The sequence below is a fragment of the Canis lupus genome, chromosome 6, assembly GCF_003254725.2.
Source record: "Canis lupus dingo isolate Sandy chromosome 6, ASM325472v2, whole genome shotgun sequence".
Lineage (NCBI taxonomy): Eukaryota > Metazoa > Chordata > Mammalia > Carnivora > Canidae > Canis > Canis lupus.
In genome coordinates, this window is record NC_064248.1 from 17,288,700 (window position 1) to 17,312,237 (window position 23,538).

A 23,538-nucleotide genomic window follows, 5' to 3' on the forward strand; every position below is an offset into this window, starting at 1 on the left:
CTCTCTCTCTGTTTCTAATAAATAAATAAAAAAATTTTTTTTTAAGATTTTATTTATTTCTTTGTGAGAGACAAGGAAAGAGAGAGAGAGGGAGAGAGGCAGAGAGACAGGCAGAGGGAGAAGCAGGCTCCATGCAGGGAGCCTGATGTGGGACTCGATCCCGGGTCTCCAGGATCACACCGTGGGCCGAAGGCAGTGCTAAACCACTGAGCCACCTGGGCTGCCCTAGATAAATAAAATCTTAATAAAATAAAATAAAAAATATTAGCAAGAGGCCCAAGATAAAGGATATGAAAATTCATTTTAATCCTACAGAGCTTCACATCTAGGGCAGAGACTCACCTCCTGCTGCCATCCAACCCTTTCATTCCTCTCTAAACTCTAGAACCAAAGTGTCTGGGTTCAGTGCCAACTCAGCCTCTCATTAGCTATATGACCTTGGATGATTGCTTCCTTAACTATCAAGTGAAAAAAATGGTACCTCCTACTGAGTGGCTCTGAGGGCTGAAAGAGTTAAGAAATAGAAAATGCTTAAGAACACAGCCTGGAGGGACACCTGGGTGGCTCAGTGGTTGAGCATCTCATGACCTTGAAATCACAACCTGAGCTGAAACCAAGAATTGGACACTCAACCAACTGTGCCACCCAGATACCCCACCTTGCTTCTTTTTAAAAGAGATTTTAGGGCAGCCCTGGTGGCGCAGTGGTTTAGTGCCGCCTGCAGCCCAGGGCATGATCCTGGAGACCCGGGATCGAGTCCCATGTCAGGCTCTCTGCATGGAGCCTGCTTCTTCCTCTGCCTGTGTCTCTGCCTCTCTCTCTCTCTCTCTCTGTGCATCTCTATGAATAAATAAAATCTTAAAAAAAAAAAAAAAAGAGATTTGGGACGCCTGGGTGTCTCAGTGGTTGAGCATCTGCCTTTGGCTCAGGGGGTGATCCTGTAGTCCCAGGATCGAGTCCTGCATTGGCCTCCCCTCCCTCTGCCTATGTCTCTGTCTCTTTCTGTGTGTCTCTCATTAGTAAATAAATAAAATCTAAAAAAAAAAGAGAAAAGAATACAGCCTGAAATATAGGAAGCACTCCATAAAGAGCAGTGGCTGCCACTCCTCTTCCTATCGGGCCACACGGTCTCTGGTCATATATACAGAGAAGTTGGGGTCTTTCCAAGAAGGGAAACTTCCAGGAAAAGGATAAAAAGAAGACCCCTCTTGGAGCTCTAAGTAAGGGAAAATGCAGAGTCTTGCCACCAGTCAGATGTCCAGTCTGGCTCTCGCCAAGGGCCCAGAGAAAGTAGGGGAACAACAATTAGACAGGAGAGTTTCACCACTAAAAAAGATTTTTATTATAAAACAAATTCTAATAAAATCAGGCCTGGTCTTCAACCCCACCTCTGGGTCAAGGCCCCTAAGATGATGTAGGCTGAGGGAAATAGGGGATGGTGGGCACTGAAAGAACAGAGCAGGCTGGCCTCCCCTCAACAGTCTCAGCTGCTGCCTTCTTTTGGAAAGGTCTAGAAGAGCTCTTCCAAAGCCCTTTGAGAGAGGCACCATCCTTCCAGCCAGGAAGGACCATTGCCAGCCTTAGGCCGAAGCAATGCTGCACTGCAGGATCCAGGAGGTCTCGCTGACTCTCAGCAGAGGCCACCCAGGGTCACTCAGCCTGGGCGATGGCGTAGGAGAGCAGCCACAGAAGCAGGGGGCCCAGAATGAGGACCGCAAGCCAGACGGCAAAGCTGGCCAGGATGAAGCTCCGGGCCCGGGCCCCCCAGTGCACTGCCTCCTCGAACCGGCCTGCCTTATGCCGCTCTTCCGCCTGTGGGGGCAGGTTTTAGGTTAGGTTCTTCCCCTGCTTCTGCCCCAAAGTGCCCACTGCCCCACACCAATCCTCCATCCTTGTCTTGGTTCAAAACCTGACACCCAAACCCCCTGCCCTCCCTTTCCAATGTCTATTTCTCATGCGTCATCTGCAAAGTAAGATTCCCACTCAGCTCTGTGTACTTGTTCAAGTAGCTGTTAACGCTCACAAGATCACATATGGGAAAGTATTTTTCAATCCTCTTATCTCTCATCCTTTTCTACTTATCCCACATTCATTCAGAATTTGGAATCCTTGACAAGAAACTGTGAGCTATCTTCAGTATTTCCCTCCTGTCTAGGTAAACAAAACCCCCTTATTAGCTCAGGCCTCTTCGCTGTCATTATTATGCATTGTTTTTTGGATTTTGACCTGACAAAGCCAGAAATTCTCATGATGATAAAAATAGTTTCTGATCGTTAAAATACAGCTAGGGTTGAGAAAATTCCAGCATGGTATTTAAGTTAGCCTGTGTGGCTTTTCAAAAGTTACATGTGCAGTCTCGGCTAGATGTTTGGAAATGGTGGAACCCTCTCAAAAATCCCAGTATCTTTCGGACCGCTACAGATTGCTCTAGGCGTTGTTCAACTGCTTCAAGTCCTGCCCCTTCCAACCCATCCTCCCTGTAGGCACTGAAATACAAACGAGACCATGTCACTCTCCTCTGCAAAAACTGGAGAGTACTTTCAAGGCCCTTGGGAATCTGGGCCCACTTCATCTGTCACCATTCCTCACTGGTTTAGTCATGTGGCACTAATAGTCCAGGCTTTGTACACATTCCTCCCTTCACCTGGAGTACCCTTTCACCCTTAGTCACTCATCCTTTAAGGTTACTTTCTTGTCACCTACTCTACATACACGTGTATATAATCACACGTACATATCCTCCCTAGCTTTCAGGATACCTTGTTTCCTCCATCACAATACTGATGGGCTGCATTCCATTAATAATTATCCATTTTCACAGTTCTTTCTTTCATTAGCCTGTGTGGGCCCTTTGAGGCAAAAACCATGTCTTATTCTTATTTCTGATACCAGGCCCAGAGCCAAACTCTGACAAGTACTTAGTAACTGTGTGATCAATGTAAATAGATCCAATACACTAAACCATTGCCTGTCTACACCACCTCCCACTGCTCCCATAGGAATTGCATTCCTCACCTTGATGGCAAACACAAGGGCCACGACTCCCAGGCAAGAGCAGCCACAGATAATGCTAGTAGCTGCCAAGTATCGGAGGCGGAGCCAGCAGCATCGGATGGGGGATGGAGAATGAGCAGCTTCCATGTTGCTCACCAAGGTGTCCACTGCCTTCTCCTCGTCCTCCATCACCTGTGGGCGATACAGTCAAGGTACTTGTAAGCCCAACAACTGAGCCATTGGTCTGGCTTGGTCAGACTCCACCCCTCTCTCTGATGTGTCCTTGTGACCTAGTCCAGCTCTCAGGAATGCTGCCTTACTGGGGAATTCCTCAAATGACTCATAGACCAAGAGAGGAAATGTGTGGCCGGAATCCTTTTTTCTCAGCCCCAGATTCTGAGTCTTTAAAGGCAAGCCTGTGTGAACATAGCATTATCTGTATTACTTAACTGTTTTGACAAGTAGGGAAACACAAAATGACAGGTGCATACTGACAAGCAGGAGAAACACATTATCTCAAAAAGCTGCAAGGAATCAAGATTACACAAGTCAAGTGATTTTAAACAGTATTTAAAAGGGCCTTAAAAATTATCTCAAGTTCCTCAGAAGCTGCCCCTGAATACTGAGGGGTCACAAAATGGCACCCCAGCCCTGTATCCCACCCACTTCAAGCAAAGTAGCCATTTCATGTGAAAACACAGTGGATGAAAACACAGGGAGGGGAAAGGACCCGGCTAGGCTCCCTTCATAGTTGAGGAAGCTGAACATCAGGAATAACCTTATCTTCCCAAATCGGGCCTCCTTTGCTAGGCTGACTCCCTGTTACTCTCTCCATTTTAACCCAGGCCACACAATTAATTCAGATAACTCTATGACCTCATAACCCACACAGAAACCTGCATAATGATGCTCTAATCATTTCTCATCTACTAACTTCTCAAATTCTCTTGAGCTGTGGCATCAAACCATCTTTCCACCCTCATCTCCAACCATCCCTACGACCTACATAAAATAGAACCATTTGCAGTTCTCTGAACATAAGCAACAGAGAGTCAAATAAAGGAGGCAAGATAAGCAGAGCACAAAGAATCTCTGCCACAAGGCTGCAGGAGAGTGGGTATGAGGAAAGAACCGATGAGGTAAACATAGTCATTAGGGGGAAAATGCAATGAGAGCATCCAGGGAGTTGAGATCAAAGAAAATGTAAAAATGAACAGGGGCTCTTACCTGTCTATAGGCCTTGAGGGACTGTGAGTTTCGGCTCCTGCCTCAGGTTTGATTTGGCTTGGGTGGAGATGGAGCTGACTCAGGTCTCCAAACCAAGCCCAGGGGTGGGGTTGGGTGGCCAGCCACCACCTGAAAGGCCCCGGGAGCTTGGAAGGGGGTGTGGCTGACTCAAACTAGTTTGGCTGGATGGAGGAAAGCAAAGGTGGGGGGGGGGGGGGGAGGATAGAGCAATTGGAGGTAAGATGCCTGCCTTCTGGAAAAGGAGTGAAAGCACCTGAGCAAAGGGGTAAAGCAGGAAAAAAGTCTGAGGCATCAGAGAGCTCTGGGGGAGTCCAGGAACTAAGGGAATAGGAGGAGAGAAAAAAGTATGAGTTGGAGAGACTTAAAACAGAAACTTTAGGAAAAGGAACCCTACCAGATCAGATATGCCAATCTTTCCTCCCCTTGGGTGATTTCTGCCTCAAAGACACATAATTCTGGGTCAGATATCAGGTACTAGGGTTTTGGCAAGAACAAGAGAGAGGAGAAAAATGATGCCCAAGTTCCCACCCAACCCTCCACCAGACCAGAAAATCAGAAGCCTCCTTACGCGGATGCTCATACAGAAACTAAGTTTATTATTTTTTCTTCTTAAAAAAAAAAGAAAAAAAAAAAACTCATGGTAGAGAGAAGCCCCTCCCCCTTCCCCTAAGGGTGAGGGGCCATGAAAGATAGCTGGGGAATCAAGTACAAGGGGGTGGGGACAGAGACTATCTTGCCACCCTTAACACTGCCCAGCCATGTGGGGTGGAAGGGAAGGGGTTATGTGAAGAGCCCCATTTCCATGACAACCAGTTGCCTACCCCCTACTTTGGTGGAAAGAAGGGAGAAGGCCCCTATGTCTCCCTGGAGGCTTTCCCCCCTCAAAAGACTTCAAGTAGTGGTTAAGAGTCAGGCCTGGTTGTGAAGGGAGAGGGGCCATGGCGGAAAGCCTAGGTGGAGGGGCAGCCCACTCACGTCTTGGCCTTTCGGCCTCTGTGACTAATGGTAGGGCCAGCCAGGTGGGGAGGGGCACTGCTGCGCAGGATGCGCTGGTCCCCTTGGTTAGTGGCCCCACCAAGTCGGCGGGGGCCAGGCCGGCGACGTGGGGTCCCATCTACTTCCTCCTCCTCACCTGAGGCTTCAGCCTCAGACTCCTCTACTGAACCCTCAGGCCCTAGGGGACTTGGGGGCTGTAAGCGGCCCCGCTTTGCCAGCCCAGGACCCCCGCCAACTGGTGCCCCTGCCCGTTTGCGAGGCACCTTCTCAGTCTCTAGTGGGGGGACTAGAGACCCTGGACGCAGCCGGGTCGAACGCAGTTTTGGAGCTAACGAGACCACGGGAGGTGTCAATTCTAACCCGCCTGGCCCGCTATCTGCTAAATCCAGGTCATCCTGAATTACAGCCACCACCATGGACCCTTCACTCTTTCGTCCCCGCATTCCCTCTGCTTCAAGCCGCAGGCGGGCCAGGCGGGTGAGGGGGCGGCTTCCATCCTCATCAGAGGAACTACCCTCACTCTCCCCCTGGCCCTGGGGTTGCCGCCGCCTCCCCAATCCACAGCTCTCAAGGACAGAAGAGCTGTCACGGTCCAAGACAGGGAGCTGGCTGGGCCGAGGTGACGGTGGATTCTTGGGAGGTCGGCCCCGCTTCCGCTTGGGTGGGGATGTTGAAATGGTGAGATTGGTGACAGTGTTGGCGACAGTAGCAGTGGGACAGGCTAGGAGTGGTGGGAGTGGTGGCAGGGGAGGTGGTAGCGGGAGTGGCTGTGTCCGGCTCTCTAAGTTGCCATCCCCTGGAGAGGAAATGGTCCCAGGAAGGGGCAAATCTCGTGCCTTAGGGGGCCGCCCACGCCTTCTTTTCTCCACAGGTGATAGGATGATGGGCTCGGGTCTGTGAATTGGCTGGGGTCCAAGACTAAGCTGGGGTCCCAGGACAGGCTCCGCAACAATAAGGGTCTCGGCCCCAGGGACTGGGTCAGCCCCATTGGTTTTTCCCTTAGGGGCAGATGAAGGTACCTCATCCACCCCTCGCCCAGCATCTGCTGGAGACCTGTTCTTCTTGGGGGGCCTCCCCCTCCGACGTTTCACAGCAGGAGGGGTGATGGCAAGCAGTGCCCCTTCTCCATTCTCTGGGCTGCCCCCACCAGTCACCCCTAGCTCAATGCGACGGCGAGCTATGAAGGGTTGCTGAGTTGGGGTGGGCAGTGTGGATGGGGGAGCAGCTTCACAGGGCCCACTGGTGGGAGGTGAGGATTCTGGCCCTGACATGCTGCGGGCAGATGGGCTTCCTGGGCTGGCACCAGTCTCAGAGACCCCAGGCACTAGGGTGCTGGCAGTTCCCCGCTGCTGTCGCCGTCGCCTCACCAGTTCCTTCTCCTCTACCACAGTCACCAGCCGTCCTGGCAGCTTGCGGAGAACTTTGGGGCCTGGAGGCTGCCCTGGCCGACCAGCCCCCTGACCCCTAATTTCTACATCAGCACTGGTGCGACGCCGAGGGGGCCGGGCAGGTGAAGGACTCTCAGGTGAGGAGGTGGCGGAGGATGAGGTGGATGGGGCTGCGACCTCTGCTGAAACAAGTTCCTGTGGCTTCTCTGGGCTGGAGGTTGGGGTCTGGGCCTCCACCAGCTCTTCTGAGCTCTTGTCAGCCTCCAATGGCTCCTGAAGTAGCTCATCAGATGCTGCTGAAAGTGGGAGATCCAGCCCATTGCTCTCACTCAGACACGAGGGCACCTCCTCACCATCAGGCAGCACTGTGAGGATGGTCCCCTCAGCAGGCTCTGGCACTTCCTGCTCTTGACCGTTGGGGACGCTGTCAGCCTCCAGGGTTGGGCTAGGTGCAGAAGAGGCGAGAGAAAGGTTCTTCTCTGATATAGGCAGGATCTCAACAGCAACTGGCAACAGATCCTTAGGGGGCACAAGAGTAAGCGGGGAAGTCTCGGAACTGGCCATATCAGCCAGCTCCAGGGACTCGGTAGATGCCAATGCTTGTGCACAAAGCTCTGTCTCAGGCCCCAAGCCCAAGGGGAGGTTTGTGACTGGGGGGGAGATGGGCACAGAAGGTAGACCAAGCAGGAGAGGGGAGGAAGGAGTTGAAAGAGAGGTCTGGGTGGGAGGTGGGGTATGAGCTGGTGGAGGAGTACAGGCAGGAGGAGGGGTACAGGCAGAAGAACAAGAGGGAGGAATCTGTGAAGGAGGAAGTGGTGGAGAAGGCAAGATATGAACAGGAAGCATGGTTATAGGGTTTGGGGCTGAAATGGGGATTGGGGCAGGGATTGGAACAGGGATTGGGGCAGGAATTACAGCAGGAGCTGAAGCTGGAGGGGGTCGAGGCCTAGGTGCTGGCCGGGGAACTCTCTCCCTGGCAGGGCTGCAGCGTGGGGGTGTGGAAATGTTGCGGGTATGATGGGTGGATGTGACAGGAGTGTGGTTTGCCCCTTGAGTCTCAGCCCGGGCTCCACGAAGACGCTCACTGACACGAGTCCCTGGCCTTTCAGGGGCCTTGGCCTTCTTACTGCGCCGGTGACTGCCTCCACCAGTCCCACAGGAAACCTCATCCCCAGCCCCTGGCCCCTCCTCCTCCTCTTGGGGTAGGCGGAACACCTCCTCCTTGGCTTGGTCCAGGTCCTTGCGGGCAGCTTCCACTTGCTCCTACCAAGAGAGCCCAAACAGTGGGTGGTCAGAGGGAGGCAAGCAGGGTGGGGAGCGGGTAGAAAGCAGCCACTTCCCCCTTCAATCCCCACCCCCTAGAAATACTCACTTCTGCCTGCTTGAGTTCCTCTCGGCTCACCTCCTCCAGTGAGGCTTCCAGGAATTTCATGGCATAGCGCTCAATCGGGGTCAGCTGTGGGAAGGAGCAGTAGTGATGAACATACAGGTTTGGTAACCGGGGCCCATCACCCTTATTTTCACCAGAGAAGACAGAAGGAGGATCACAAAGTCTAGAGGAAGTAGTTGTGAAGAGTGAGGTTGAGAACTAGTGGGTCCAACACTGACCTGTTCTACAAGGGCAGCAATTTCCTGCTCAGCTCGGGACATCTCTTCATCTTCCACGCCAGGTCGGTTGGCCTCCTCTCCCTCACCAGTGGGAAACCCGTCGTTCTCATTGAATTCTGCCAGCTCAGCCACCTGTTCAGCCTTGGCCTGGGTGGCTGCACGGATATCCTCTTCATCCTCTGCACGACATAGTGCCTGCAAAGATGTGGGGAAGAAAAACCAGGAAAATTAAAGAATCCTACATCCTTTGGTTTGGTTCTGGCAAAAATTAAAGGACAAGTTAACACCAAACCAGGCTTACAACTAAGCTCAACTCCCTTCTCAGCCCTCAAAGTTATCAAAGCAATGCAGTATTCCACAGAGGATGAAACAGATTTCACCTGGAGGCCCCCCAGTAAGAACTGTTTTTAGAAATCTCTAGCTCGGGATCCCTGGGTGGCGCAGCGGTTTAGCGCCTGCCTTTGGCCCGGGGCGCGATCCTGGAGACCCGGGATCGAATCCCACGTCGGGCTCCCGGTGCATGGAGCCTGCTTCTCCCTCTGCCTATGTCTCTGCCTCTCTCTCTGTGTGACTATCATAAATAAATAAAAAACAAAAAAACTTAAAAAAAAAAAAAAAAAAAAAGAGAAATCTCTAGCTCTGTTTCCTTTTCCATGCAAGTTAGACTAAGATCTTAAAAAGAGCAGTCCCACAAAGCTTTAGATACAAAAAAATCCCTCATTCTTTTTTGCACTGAGATATCTCTTGACAACAGACTAACCACACCTGATTTTTCCCATGATGAATATCCAGAAAGGTCACACCGAAGTCATCAAGGGATGCAACCTACGGTGTGCCCAGCAATGAGGAGAAGACACTTGGTAGGGAAAAACATCTCCATGGTACTGTACACCTGTAGTTCCTAAACATCTTCTTCTGAAAAAATACAAACACCCACCCTTTATCCCCCTCAAATGACAGTAGATTCTCAGATGGGATCCCAGAATCAATCCTTTAAAAGCTCTCCAGGGCACCTACCTGGCTCAGTCAGTAGAGTGTACAACTTAATCTCAAAGATGTGAGTTCAAGCCCTATGCTGGGCATGGAGCCTACTTAATTAAAAAAAAACAAAAAACAAAACAAAAAAACAAAAAGGGCTTCCCAAGTGATCCTATTATTATCAGTCAGTGTTTGTTACTTTCTTCCATGAACAGTTCAGAAAAGTGAAAAGATTCCAGGCTCAGAAAATTAAGCAGATTTGGCTTAACAGACACATTTTAGTAAGAAGTACTGTTAGAATTCAAACCTATAACCAAGAATTTCAAATCCTGTCTTTCTTCTATGAAGTCTTATGAAACAATAAACAATCTACTCACAAATATCAAAGGCCAACAGCCATCTGGGAAGCAGCGGAAAACATTCTTTCCCTCTGGAAAACCCACACTGTAACTATTAGCTCTACCCTAGAGATTGCCTGTTCTTTCTTCACCTGCTCCAGGATATGGGTCTGCTTGCTGGCCACAGTCTCTTCCTCCTCTTCAGGGGCAGAGGGCACAGATGAGCCGGATGGCTCTTCCAGGGGCATATCAAACAGCTCTCGGATGGTCTGCTTTGGAGAGAGAGGGAAGTGTCAGCACCAATGCAATGATGGCCCAGATCTATGAGATAATAGCTTAGAAGTAATCAGAATGGGGTGCCTGGGTGGCTCAGTCAGTTAAGCATCTGCCTTTGGCTCAGGTCATGATCCCAGAGTCCTGGAATCGAGTCCTGCATGCATTGGGTTTTCTGCTCAGCAGGGAACCTGCTTCTCTTTCTCCCTCTGCTGATCCCCCTGCTTGTGCTGTTAAATAAATAAATAAAATCTTCAAAAGAAAAGAAAAAAAAAAGTAGTAGTAATCAGAAATGCCACTAGTGGGACACCTGAGTGGCTCAGTGGTTGAGCACCTACCTTTAGTCCAGGGTGTGATCCTGGAGTCCCAGAATTGAGTCCCACACATCGGGCTCCCTGCATGGAGCCTGCTTCTCTCTCTCTATGTCTCTGTCTAGGTCTCTCATGAATAAATAAATAACATCTTAAAAAAAATGCCACTACTTGAAGAGAAAGATCTGTGGAGGCCAAAACATCCTCTTTATTTTTTAAAAGGTTTATTTATTTTAGAGAGAAAGAGTGAGCACACGCACATGAGGGGAGGGGCACAGGAAGAGAATCTTTCAAGCCAGACTGCCCGTTGAGAGCAGAGCCCACTGCCGGGCTCAATCTCATGACCCATAAAATCACAGCTTGAGCAGAAACCAACAGCAGGATGGACACTTAACCAACTGAACTACCCAGAAGCCCCAGTATCCTCTTTAATAAACAGGAACAACCCCTAGGGACATATAGCAGTTCTCTATGCCTTCCTGCTTAGACTGGAAGATCTTGGTACCTGTTTAAAATAGGCTGTGGTGAAGTTGCCTCCCTCAATGGCCATGTCTCCCAACATTCTCTTCTGATTTGCCTTTTTTAGGATGTTCTCCTCCACTGTCCGTTCACTGATAAGTCTAAGGAATGATGAAAGCCATGTATAAATAGACAAATACATTAATAAAGCCTATCAGTAAAGAGGATGCAAGTTGAGGGGAAACTAGGCAATACCTGTAAATGTGGACATCTCGGGTTTGGCCAATTCGGTGGCAGCGATCCTGGGCCTGCGCATCCATGGTGGGATTCCAGTCGCTGTCATAAAAAACGACAGTGTCTGCTCCTGTCAGGTTCACACCCACACCCCCACTCCGAGTTGAAAGGATGAAGCAAAATATGCGTTTGTCTGCATTGAATCGTTCCATCAAAGCCTAGAGAAAAAGAAAAAAAATATTATCAGGAAACATATCCCCCCCAAACAGACCAAAGGCTTAGTGGGTCCCCTTCTGGAACCCTGAGGTCTGGAAAATGGAGACAGTAGCTGATGTGAACCTCGAAGGGCTGCAGATGCCCAGGTTACCTGTCTCTGCTCAACTCTAGTAGACCCATCCAGACGCAAGTAGAGGTGGCCATGGTAGGTGAGAAACTGTTCCAATACATCCAGCATCCGGGTCATCTGGGTGAATATGAGCACCCGGTGGCCCTCCGCCTTTAGCTGTCGCAACAGCACTGCCAATGTTTGCAACTTTCCTGAAGAAATATGAAGGGGTACAGGGAGCTTGCTATAAGCTGGAATAGGGAGAACACTTAGCACTGGAAGACTGTAGTTGAAAGATAATAAGTGGGGATTCAGGTGGGGATTTCAATTAGCCTAAGAGATCAAAACTATTTAACTTTAGGGATGCCTGGGCAGTTCATTATCTGACTCTTGGTTTCAGCTCAGGTTGTAATCTCAGAGCCAGCTCCAGGTTCCCTCTTCCCCCTCTTCACTCATACACAGGTGTGAACGTCCATGCTCCCTAAAATTAACTAAACCTTAAAAAAATTGTTTTAACTTTATTTTTCTTCCCTTATGGGGTCCCCTCTTCAGTCTGCTTCCGTCTTGGATCTCACTTCTGCATCTAGCCAAGAGTAGGAAAACATATAGACCCTTGGGAGGAAAAAAGGAACCCTTAATGGTGTATAAGCAGGAAGGAAATCCTTAAGTACTACACTCAGTTATGCCAGCTAAAACACAAAACATTCACAGGACAGGCATCAACAACATCTTTTGGCTGTCATGACCTACATACAGGGATTGAAAAATCACTGAGATCAGAACCATGGAAAGAGGATCTTATGAGGTTATCTTTAGTTCAACCTCCCCATCAAACACAGAAACAACCCTGCAATGTTTCTAATAAATCAGTTTGAATGCTTTTAACAAAGACTTTCAATTCATCTACTCTAAATGGTTTCAAATGTTACAAAATTATATTTTTTCAAATGTCACAAAATTATTTACTAAAATACTGAGTACATATATAGTAATAAAAATATTTTTCTGGTTTTTAAAAAAAGATTTATGTATTCCTGAGAGACAGAGAGAGAATGAGGCAGACACAAAGAGAGAGGGAGAAGCAGGCTCCCTGCAGGAACCCGATGCAGAACTCAATCCTGGACCCTGGCATCACACCCTGAGTCAAAGGCAGAAGCTCAACTGCTGAGCTACCCAGGCATCCCAGTATTTTGCTGTCTTACGTTCTAAGACCACTTAGGAAATCTCCAAACATGTTACTATAATAATATCTCTGCAGGGTTGTGGCAGAAACAATTCACTACTTTTCAAAAGATATTCTTACTTAACAGAACCCAATTTACACTGTAGGTACCTGGCAAGGATCCTCTGATCCCAGGGACGAGAAACCCCAAACCAACCCCAACAGATAAATCATGATCAGTCTAAATAAGCCATAGTTCCTCTTTGCCATTTCCCTTTATCAGTGGTTATTCTAGGGATGGGCCTATAGCACAAATTAAGGCAGAGAGTTGTGAAGCACAGTCAATGAGAACTTTCTCCCCACCCCTAAAAGGGAAACTTGCTGAGAGTATTTTATCTCAAGCCCTGCTTCCTGCTCAGAGGATTGCTGTGCTCCCTAGAACTGTGGCAGCCATAGTAAGACCATCAAGAAATACTCAAGAGAATAAAAAGATAAAACCTAAGGATTGCAGAAAGACCAGAAGGTCCTGGGTCCATGAAGACATCAAAAAGCTGAACCAGTCACATACCATTATTCTCAACAAGTAAACAAACGCTCTTGTGGTTAAAACCACTACTGGTCAGTTTTCCATTACCTGCAGCCAAATGCATTCTAACCAACAGGATTCTAACCAAAGACAAGAAGATCCTTGTGTTTCCCCAAAACTATTATTTACTGTGCAGTCTTCTACCACCTTGCACCTTTCCCATGAACCTGAAAACTCTATGCTAGGCTATCTTATTTACCACTGCATCCCAAATGATTAGCAAAATACAATATATACTCACAAAATAATCACTGAATGAACTGAACCACTGAATGAGTTAGCACAAATTTTCAACTTTCATCAGTCAAATTCATGAATGCCAAGAATCCATCATAAGGCCTACATTTCTTTATCTTGCCTCTAAGTATAACCTGAAAAACTGTTTAATGAAATTCACAAAAATCTTATATACAGCATCCCTTTGATATGGCAGCCTTGCTAGTAGGAGAGGAAAAAAAAGGTCAAGGGATCCTTACTTAACAACAAACTTACCACAATCATACTGGATGAGCCTCAAGTCAGGGAACTGGGTGCGCATGTTACACACAATACGGTGCAAAGGACGAGCTCGGGGCCAGAGCTCACAAGCCAATTGCTCCTGGAAGGCTGCCTGACGTGGGGCCAGCCAAGGAGGTGGGTGGCAGGCATGCAGGGAAGGGGGAGGTGCCTCCACAGGAGGCATGACAAAGATGAACCTGTGAAGGAAGAAGGTAAGCAGTATAAAAGATGGAACTCTGAAAGGCCCCAGAAGTGCACCTTCACCAGCCCTAACCACTACATCCACTCAGAGGCCCCAAGACCCGCTTCCCATTAGCACTTAGCCCTGCCAACCTCTCAATGATTTCTGACAGCTGGTCTAGTCGTTGCTGGGGAAACAGTACAGCCTGGCGGGCAGCCTCGGTATAAGTCCAAAAGGTGGGGTGGCTGGGGCCAGGAGAACGAGGGCCGATGGGGCTGGCAACAGGTTGGGGCAGGGTACAGAAATCCAGGACTTCAGTCCCATACACAGGTGCCAGGGCCCCATGAGCCTCACTAAGTTGGAAAATCCGTTCCAGGCGTTCAGACCGCTGCCGCTTCCGCTTTTCCTCCAGAGAGTCCTAAGGATGAGAGGAAAAAAAAACACAGAAAAAGTAATCAGTGTCCTCCTGAAAAACCTGACCATTCCTCCCAGAATTAAGCATAACCTATGGAAACCATAAGATTCAAACCTATATTATGCCTTTAGTAGTTTTCTAAGTTGTCAATAATCAAAGTTATTCCTTTCATAATGTTAAATAGCTTCTCTGCAAAAAACAAAACAAAACAAAACAAAAAAAAACCATGATCTTCCTTCATAGGCTACCAAAACAGAATGCCTAAATCTTCAAAATTAAGATCTGTATATCCAGCAAGCTTGTAAGATCGATGATTTCTGGGAATTTTCCTAAGTAACACCTACTCCACAACATTCAAATTAATTTGCATGCTTGAAGTGGATCCAAAACAATTATTAAAAGCCCTCAAGTCACTGACCAGGATAGAGTGGCTAATCAAATCCACGGCAGGTTTCTGCCAAGGGTCAGACTGAAATGGAGCAGGATGGGAACAGCTAAATCAGACATCTAGGTTTCATCACCCTAAGAGAACAAAGAGGAGTGCCCTTGCAGAGAGAAAATCTGTAGGACTTTGACACCGTCTTTTCCCATCACTAGTGCTTCTGGTTTCACAGGCTATAAAACTACCTTTTTTTCAGCACTTACCACATTTGCAGCTTTACATCTGTATGACTCTTTAATTAATAAGACAGCCTTCTATCCACAAAACTTAACGCCATATAAATTCAAGCCACATCTGACCTTGCTCACTATAATCACCCACTATCTAGCACCACGTAGGCTCTCAATCAACAGCGGATATTAGAATGAAGAAAAGGAGGAGACTGGACCCCAGGAGATGGTCCTGAAAAAAAAAAAACAGTGTCCCAAATCGCCCTCCCTGACTGCTCCCTTAAACTTGACCTCTTAAGCTCATGGTGATCAAAGTGAAAAAGGAAAGCATCCTAGCAGAGCAGCTTTTGACAGCTCTCAAAAATAGTAGCAAAAGAGAAAATATTTGCAAATCATGTATCTGAAAAGGTATTTATACCCAGAATATATAAAGAGCTCAAATCAGTAAAGCAATCCAATTAAAAAGGGCAGGGATGCCTGGCTGGCTCAGTTGGTACAGCATGCTCTTGATCCTGATCTCAGGATTGTGAGCTCAAGCCCCACTTTGGGTGTAGAATTTACTTAAAAAAAAAAAAAAAAAATCAAAAAATGACAAAAATAAATAAACATAAACTGAATATCTAAAATTTCTTTAAAGAAAATACGCAAATGGCCAATCACTGAAAAGATGCTCAACATCATTAGCCATTAGGAAAACCAATCAAAACCCACAAGATATCACTTCATACCCACTAGGATGGCGACAACCAAAAAGACAATAGCAAGTGTTGGCACATATGTGGAGAACCTGGAACCCTTATGTTCTGCCAGTGAGATGTAAAATGGCATAGCCACTTTGGAAAACAGTTTGATAGTTCCTCAAACAGTTAAACATAGTTACTGTTGGACTCAGCAATTCTGCTCCTAGGCATACATCCAATACAACTTAAAACATATGAAAACACAAAATCTTATACATGAATATTTAGAGCAGCCATTACTCACAACAGTGAAAAAGCAGAAATAACTCGAATGTGTCCATCAGCTGATGAACAGATATATAAAACGTATACCTTACAATTGAATGTTATTCAACAATTAAAGTTCCAACATAAGCTACAATGTTGAAGAACCTCAAAAACATTAAGATGAATGAAAAAGCCAGTCACAAAAGACCATATACCCTATGACTCCATAGGCAAATCTAAAGGGACGGAAAGATTAATGGTTTCCTAAAGTTGAGAGATGAAAGGGTTGGAAAATGATAACTAAAAGTGTGGGGTTCTTTTTTAGGATCATGAAATGTTTTCAAGTTGAATGCAGTGATGGTTGTAACCTACGTGAATATACTAAAAGCCAATGAATTACACACTTTACATGGATAAGCTGCATGGTATACTATGGTCTTTAGGTCAAACTGTTCAAAGAAAAAAAGAGTTTTAAGAATTTTCTACATACTTGTAGAGCAACCAACATTTAGCACAAACCATGGGTAAGGGATCTAGTTCTCCTTTCTACTTTCAGCAAGCCAGACCAACATGGCTTGCTGAAAGATCAAAGGTGGAGTAAATGCTACTGATAGTGGGGGCCTAGTGCTGAGGCAAAGTATAAGCAGCAGCTCTGGAAAATAAAGGGAGAAAAAGACAAAGAGGGCCTGGAACGATTCCCTAGATCTTTCTTCCTATTACTTCCTGGACTATTTCACTCAATTTGAGCTGTAAATTTAACAACCAAACATATATGGAACCATACACATAACAGAAAACAAACAGCTATTACAAAGTTCATGGAAGGACAAGAAACATAGTTCTTTTTATTGCCCACTTGATCACCATGGAGGTAAAAAACTGTAAGAGATAACCATCAGTCAGAGGCTTGCAATCTTTAGGGAACTGTATTCCACGGTGTCACCTCCCCTCAGACGTTCAAATACTTGACAAATGTGATGCTTTTAGCAACTGAGAAAAGTCTTCCTATCTCTGAGGAATGCCTCTTGTCCAAAAGAGGAGAAAGCAATGGAGTCAGCACATCTGAGTTCTCACAAGTTGTGTCACCTCTATAACATCAAGTGGCCTAGTTTCTTCACCTGTAAAATGGGCAATTAGATGCCAACACTAGCTCAAGAATAAGCAAGCAAGTACCAAATTAACCAATAGTAACAAGGCAACCTTGAACATACCAGTAATTCTTTGAAGTTTTAAACGCACATTAGGTCCTCAATTACTCCCCTGAGAAGGGCAGAATATAGATATTATTCCCATTATACAGATAAGAGGACAGGGCCAGTCAAGGAAGAGAGAAGGTACTGATCCAACTGCACACTCAACTACCAGGTCCACAAAACTAGGCTTTGTAATTTACCAAGATAAAAATAACATTGTTCTACTCCACTTTACCAACGCTCCAAAGAAACCCAACTTCCTATTTCCTCTCCTCTGAGAGAGTAAACTTACCAGATAGAAAGGGGAACGAGGTGGTGGTGGGGGCTGGCGTCGAGGCCGGGGACCACTGAACGAGGTAGCAGTGGAGGGAGGGCTGGGGGGACCAGGGCGCAATGTCAGTGTCTCAGGCTCATCCTTGGCAACAGGCAGCCGGGATACCATGGTGACAGGCAAGGGAGCAGATCCAGATGCCGAAACCACAAGGGAGGATGTCTGGGAAGCTGGGGCCTGTGTTGAGGCTGGGGCTAGCGCCAGAGTCTGGGCTGCAGCTGGGCCCAAGGGCGGCACCGGAACAGGGGCAGGACTCAAGGTCAATGTTTGCACCGAAGCTGGGGTCAGGAGTGAAGCAGATGACGATACTGGAGCCAAAGTCAGTGTGTGAGCTGGGGCTGGGCCCATCGGAGAAGCTGGAGTCAAAGGGGGTGCTGGAGCCAGAGACAGCGTCTGCGATGGACCCAGTGGTGGTCCTGGCGCCAAAGACAGCGTCTGCGATGGAGCTGGTACTAGGGATGATGCTGGAGTCAGTGATAATGTCTGAGCTGGAAAAGGCCCCTGAGGGTTCCCCGTTCCCAAAGAGAGGGTCTGAGATGGAGACGAGCCACCAGGAGTGGATGCTAAAGCTGGGGCTAAGGCCAGTGTCTGCGAAGAAGCTGGGCTTGGGAGAGGCGACGGAACCGGGGCTGGTACCATAGTCTGAGTTGATGATGGAGCCAACACAGGAGTTGGGGCTGGCACCAGTGAAGAAGCTGAAGCTAAAGGAGTTCCCGGAGTAGATGATGAAGCCAGAACTGGAACTGGAGTCTGCGATGGAGCCAGGACAGGAGCAGGACCTGGTGATGGAGCCAGGACTGGAAGAGGAGCCAGGGAAGGAGCTGGAGAAGGAGCCAGGATTGCTGTCTGTGGAGCCACCATGGGAGCCAGAGAGGTGGCTAGAGCCTGAGATGCAGAAGGTGCTGGAGCCAGAAGGGAAGCCTGAGCTGGAGCTGGATTTGGTGCTGCCGGAAAAGGATTGGCCAGAGCAGAAGCTGGTACCAGGACAGGTGAACATGCTGGGGCCACAGCTGAGTTCAAGCCTGGAACATGTGAAGAGGCTGGAGCCAACAACAGAGGGTGACCAGGTGCCTGAGATGAAGACAGGGATGGAGTTGTGGCCAAACCTAGAGTCAAAGCTGACGCTGATGGGGAAGCCCCAGCTGGTGCCAAAGAAGGAGGTCCAGGAGCCGCTGAGACAACAGGTGCCAGTGCTGGAGTCACATTGGTCAACAGAGCTGGGCCAGAAGCCGAAACAGGCAAGGGGGCTGAGATGGGGATGGTGAGTGGAGCTGAGGCTGGGGCAGGAGGCGTGGTCGAAACAGAGATGGGAAGTGAAGAGGACACTGGAACTGAGACTGTAGAGGACACAGGACTAGCAAGAGGAGAGGAGTTGGGAACTGGCATTGGAGAAGAGGCTGGCCCAGGGAGTGAGGACTGCACAGGGAGAGGAGAAGAGATGGTCAAGGGAGCAGCTCCGGGTGCTGAAGCTGTGGAGACAGAGGATGAGTTAGCCCCAGAAGTCTTTTCATTACTTCATCCCACCCTTCTCCCTTACCCCCACGCTTTATCCATTTCCTAGAAAACCTTCAATCCCACACCATGAAGTCAAAGATGCAAAGACTCTGACAACTTAACATTTCCTTTCCCTCCAAGATTTCATGAAGTATATTTTAAAATAAGGCAAGAGCTCAGCAGCCTCGCTCTGAGGCCCACTACAAAGTGAGTCAGTATGCTGATAAACAGAGAATCTTGCTGTGACAAAGAAACCCTCCGGACCACCCTATGTCCATTCCTGGCAAAAACATCTGCTCTTAGCCACCTGGACTCACCACTGACTTCGGGCGAAGGACTGTGGACCAGCTTGAGAAGAGGCCTCACCAGAGTGGACGTGGGGATGGGGGCCCGGGCAGTACCCAGAGTAGGTGTGGGTAGCCGGCCAGGGGTTAATGTGGGGCGCGGAGTCAACACAGCTGGAAGCCCAGAACTCGGAGGCCGGGGTGCTGGGGCCAGTGGAGGAACAGGAGTCAGTCCATCCCGAGGGGCCTGTCTCACTACAATCTTCACCACGCCTGTATTATTCACCATGGTTGGTGGCACTGCAAGAGGAAGCTACATTGAGGGGAAGGTAGAAAAGAAACAAGAGACCCAAAGGATGGAAATAGTCCAGGGGCAGGAGAGGGTAGCAGACAGATATTGGAGATACTGGCAAGGGAAAACAACACTGGGGGAAGGCTGGACAGACAGTAGCCCAGGGCATGCCTGAAAGGACCAAGGCCAGCAAGGGCTAAGTAAGTAGGAAGGCCAGGAGCCTCACCCTGGTTAGCAGCAAGCGGAAGGCTGAGGCCAGTGGGGGCAAGGGTGGTGCTGGGGGTCGAAGAAGGCAGCACAGAGACAGGGGTGGGGCCAGGGGTCGGGGCCACGGCCTGGATGAGAGCCACATGGGCAGGCTGGCTGATGAGGTGGTGCTGCCCCCCTGCTGACACCAGGTGCACCACATTCCCTGGGTTAAGGGAAGAGAGAAAGAAAGAGAAGCAGCTATCAGCAGGAGGAGGATAGAGGCAAGGGCCAGAGGAAAAGGAAAGAACAGAGAGGGGATAACTTCTCTAGAATGACCTCATCCCTACTTTTCTCAAAAGAGCCCTTCTAAACATTCCCTTTGGCCCCATCCCACCAAAAGTTAGGAAAAGAAACATAAAGGCTGACGTCCGAAGAGAGCAACAAAAACAAAGAGACAAGGAAGAGGAGAAAAAAAGCAGGACAGGGGGTGGGTTTTACCTACTTTGCAGCGGGCGGGGCTGCCCCACAGCAAGCTGGCGCACCTGCGCACCAGTCAAAGTCAGCTTGTTGCCCTGGATTTGGAAGGTGAGAGGTTTGCTTCCTCCTGCACTAGCCACTGGACGTTGTGCCAGTGAGGCCAACTGCCCGATGCTGACCACTTCACCTGCTAGGAACAAAGAAGGGACTTAATGTACACAGCAACTACTCTTTAACACCACTTTGCCTCAAGAGGCACAAGTCTCCAGTTCCTCCAACCCTCCTAACTCAATTTACCAGGTTCCAACAAACTCAGCCTTTGAGCCTTTGATGTGCTACCCCTTCCAATCCCATTGTGTGCCCAGCAATCTTCTTTATATCCTCTAATGGCCTGCCACCATACTGAGCTAATCATCACCCCCAACTCCATGCTGCCCTTTATCCCCAAATAACTTTCTACTTCTAGGTCTATCACTATTTACTCATCTCTGGTGTCATTTCCCCCACTAGCCTGAGAACTCCTTGACAGCTCTTACTCGACTATGAATTTCCAGCATATGGTAAAATATTTCACATGCATTAGCTACTTGGAGTTTTATACTTTCAACATTCTCAAGCTTTTCTCCAGCCCTGTAGCATATATACACTCCTCCCATCTTAAAACCTTCATTCACAGACTCCTGAGAACTTACAGGGCAGGCGAGCCTGCATATCAGGAGACAAGATGAGGCGCTGTGGTGCAGGAGTAGAAGCTGGCACTGCCGTGGTGGGAGCAGTGGCTGTGGTAGTAGAGGTGGTGGTGGCAGCAGCAGAAGGGAAAGTGTAGCCTGGTGGCACTGTCAGGGGCTTCAACAGGCTGGAGGAGCCTGGAGGTGGAGCAGGGCTTAAGCGAACAGGTGCAGGTGGGGCCGGCTTCAAGGACAGGGTTGGTGTAGGAGGCCGTGAGGTCCCACTAAGGACCCCCAGGGGGGATGGCAACACTGCAGACACAAAGCAAACATCTGTCAGATATAGCCTTAGCCTGCTCCCAGAAATCACCACACATGCTCCCAACCTATCAAATACCACACCTGTCTCCAATTTAGCATCCTCCCTACTCTAATTTCATTACTTCTTCCCCAATCTGAACAGGCATAATCACAATCTGCCTGAGGTAGCCCCCAGCACACTGGCCCCCTTGTAACTCACCCTGGGGAAGAGGCCCACTGTTTGGCTGCAGTGGGGGCAACAGAACAGGGCCAGGAGGCCGGGATGCCGGAATAAGTGGGGGCCCAACAGGCGAAGCTGACACCATCAGTGGTGCTGGCAGCATTGGAGGTGTTGGGCCAGGGGTGGGCTGGGCGGAGAACTCAGGGCCTGGAGAGGGTCGGACGGGGACAGGGCCAATGGGGGTCCGTGGGCTGTTCACCACCACCACTGTCCGGCCTTCCTGCTTGGGCACTGGCTGCAGCATCCTATGAGGACAGAAACAAAAGGGTGGGTAGGAAAGGGAGGGAGAATAAGGAATAGGAAGTTGAAGAAGAAACGTAACAGAAATTACAAAAGCAAAGGGGGTAAAAGAAAAGGACACAAAGGAGAAAGAAAGAGAGATCCAAGATAACCAAAAAGCACCAACCAGAGAAAGGGAGAAACAAATCAGTGACAAACACAAGAGCCCCTCCCAGGATCCTCTTCTAGTTATTGTCTCCCCCAATTCCTCCAGTACGTTGTATCCATCCTATATAAACATTCTAGCCTAGCCTCCAACTCTCTCCTTTCCACCCCAATTTCCACCCCCAGCCAGCTATAGCCACTTTTTCTAGGAACCCATCCCCTTTATCCCTCAACCCTGGTACCTGTTAACCTTCATCTTGACTGGTTTGGGCCGGGGTGGGGGATCAGGAGCTGTAGCCACTTCTAGCAGTACCCGGCGGGACAGGCGGTGACGGGGTAGAAATGTCTCAGCCTCATATCTAGAGACACGACCCTCCAGGCCAATAAGATCAAACCGACCCATGTCTATCCGCTGGTACAAGAAGAACACAAAAGCATGTTGTCAGAGAGACCAATACAGCAATGATTTCTTGGATATGACACCAATAGCACAGACAACAAAAGAAAAAAAAAACGATAAATTGGACTTTTGATAGTATCAAAAGATACTATCAACAGAATGAGAAATCAAGCTATGTAATGAGACAAAATATTTGCAAATCATGTATCTGATGTTAATATCTAGAATATATAAAGAACTCCCACAACTCAACAACGAAACAACCTAATTAAAAAAATCAGGCAAATATACCAAATGGACATTTCTCTAAAGGAAATACACAATAAGCACATGTACCCTAATCATTAGGGAAATGCAAATCAAATCATAATGAGGTACTGCCACCTCACACCTGTTAAGACGGCTATTGTAATAAAACAAAACACCAACTGCTGGCAATAATATGGAGAAATTAGAACCCTTGTGCACTGCTGGTGGCAATGTGAAACGGAGCAGTCACTATGGAAAATACTATGGCGATTTCTCAAAATTAAAAAATAAAACTACCATACGATCCAATTCCTTGTCTGGGTATGTACCCAAAAGAATTGAAAGCAGGACTCAAACTGGTATTTGCACACTTGTGTTCATTGTAGCATTATTTACAATAGCCAAAAGTAAATATAACCCAAAGTGTCCACTGATGGATAAACAGATAAAACAAAATACAGTATACACACGTACATGTCAGGATGTATACAAATACGTAGACATAAATATGATACAAAACATCACCCTAACTTAACAATGAAATAAATTCTGACATGTACTACAATATGGATGAACCTGGAAGACATTCTGCTAAGTGAAATAAGCCAGTCACAAAAGGACGAATACCATATGATCCTATTTATATGAGTACTTAGAATAGGCAAACTTAGACAAAGTAGAGTGTGGCTGCCAAGGGCTGGGGGAAAGCAGAAAATGAGGAGTAATTATTATTTAGTGTGCATGGCGTTTCAATTTGGAAAGATGAAAAAAAGTTTTGAAGATAGACAGTGATGATGGTAGTCACACAACAATGTGAATGTACTCATGCCACTGAAACGTATACTTAAAAATGGTTAAAATGATACAATTTCTGTATTTTGCCACAACAAAACCAAAAGTTTGGAGGGAAAAGTGGCCAAAAAAGAGGGAAGGAACAGGAAAACAAAGTAACATTTAAGTATTTAAGTATAACTAACATGCCAGGCACTTTCAAAAATATTAACACAATTTTCACAAACCGCAGATAATAGACTTTATAATCCCTACTTTCAAAGGCAAACAGCATTAGAGATTAATAAAGAGCTTGCCCAAAGTCACACAGCTAGGAAACAATGAAACTAGAAGAATAGTGCTCAGATTATATAAAAGGAAAAATGCAAAAGGTCAGAATCCAGCCTAAAGAAAAAGATGCAGGGTTAGGATAGGGCCAATAATCTTGGGAGCAACTACTCACCTGAAGGGGGTGGACATCAGTGGCCCTGAGCACCAGAGATGCGGTGCTGAAACAAATTCCTGGGGTGATGAAGGGGGAGGTAACAGGTCGAGGGTCAAACAGGTTTGGATGATTGCAGACTTTTCGCAGCTGCATCAAAATGTTGATGACACTCATGAAATGGCCTGTGGCTAGGGTCTCCTTAGTTCTGGGAGAGAGGAAAAATATATGGGGCATCCTGACAATCACATCTGTTCCAATAAAGAGCCC

The 23,538-nt window shown here is 47.9% G+C and overlaps 2 protein-coding genes across 7 annotated transcripts in view; both read right to left on the reverse strand.

Moving 5' to 3' along the window:
- Positions 1–1,318: 1,318 nt before the first annotated feature.
- Positions 1,319–4,680, reverse strand: TMEM265 (transmembrane protein 265). The gene is made up of 3 exons (XM_025415882.3): positions 4,222–4,680; positions 3,016–3,186; positions 1,319–1,812 (listed from the first exon to the last, which is right to left on the reverse strand). The coding sequence occupies exons 2-3, from the start codon at positions 3,181–3,183 to the stop codon at positions 1,651–1,653; spliced, it is 330 nt and encodes a 109-aa protein (XP_025271667.1). The 5' UTR covers positions 3,184–3,186; positions 4,222–4,680; the 3' UTR covers positions 1,319–1,650.
- Positions 4,681–4,818: 138 nt separating this feature from the next.
- Positions 4,819–23,538, reverse strand: part of LOC112640107 (Snf2 related CREBBP activator protein) — a 33,464-nt gene continuing 14,744 nt past the window's right edge. For 2 of the 6 annotated variants that reach the window (XM_025415877.3, XM_025415878.3), the window contains exons 18-34: positions 23,290–23,476; positions 21,649–21,818; positions 21,002–21,267; positions 20,506–20,793; positions 19,839–20,003; positions 19,374–19,559; positions 18,889–19,155; positions 17,039–18,546; positions 13,732–13,997; positions 13,393–13,595; positions 11,195–11,364; positions 10,849–11,045; positions 10,640–10,754; positions 9,703–9,822; positions 8,235–8,429; positions 7,999–8,082; positions 4,819–7,889 (exon numbers count right to left, since the gene is read on the reverse strand). In XM_025415877.3, coding sequence (XP_025271662.1) covers positions 5,214–7,889; positions 7,999–8,082; positions 8,235–8,429; positions 9,703–9,822; positions 10,640–10,754; positions 10,849–11,045; positions 11,195–11,364; positions 13,393–13,595; positions 13,732–13,997; positions 17,039–18,546; positions 18,889–19,155; positions 19,374–19,559; positions 19,839–20,003; positions 20,506–20,793; positions 21,002–21,267; positions 21,649–21,818; positions 23,290–23,476 — 7,063 coding nt within the window. In that variant the 3' untranslated portion in view covers positions 4,819–5,213. The remainder of the gene's footprint in view (positions 7,890–7,998; positions 8,083–8,234; positions 8,430–9,702; positions 9,823–10,639; positions 10,755–10,848; positions 11,046–11,194; positions 11,365–13,392; positions 13,596–13,731; positions 13,998–17,038; positions 18,547–18,888; positions 19,156–19,373; positions 19,560–19,838; positions 20,004–20,505; positions 20,794–21,001; positions 21,268–21,648; positions 21,819–23,289; positions 23,477–23,538) is intronic. The other 4 variants (XM_049111246.1, XM_049111247.1, XM_049111245.1 and 1 more) reach the window with 3 other exon arrangements.

What these genes read in the sequence shown, in the direction of transcription:
- TMEM265 (XM_025415882.3), bottom strand. Translation starts at nt 3,183, where the DNA reads ATGGAGGACGAGGAGAAGGCAGTGGACACCTTGGTGAGCAACATGGAA. An exon ending in CCCTTGTGTTTGCCATCAAG is followed by an intron (nt 1,813 to 3,015) that starts GTGAGGAATGCA and finishes CTGCCCCCACAG; the next exon opens with GCGGAAGAGCGGCATAAGGC.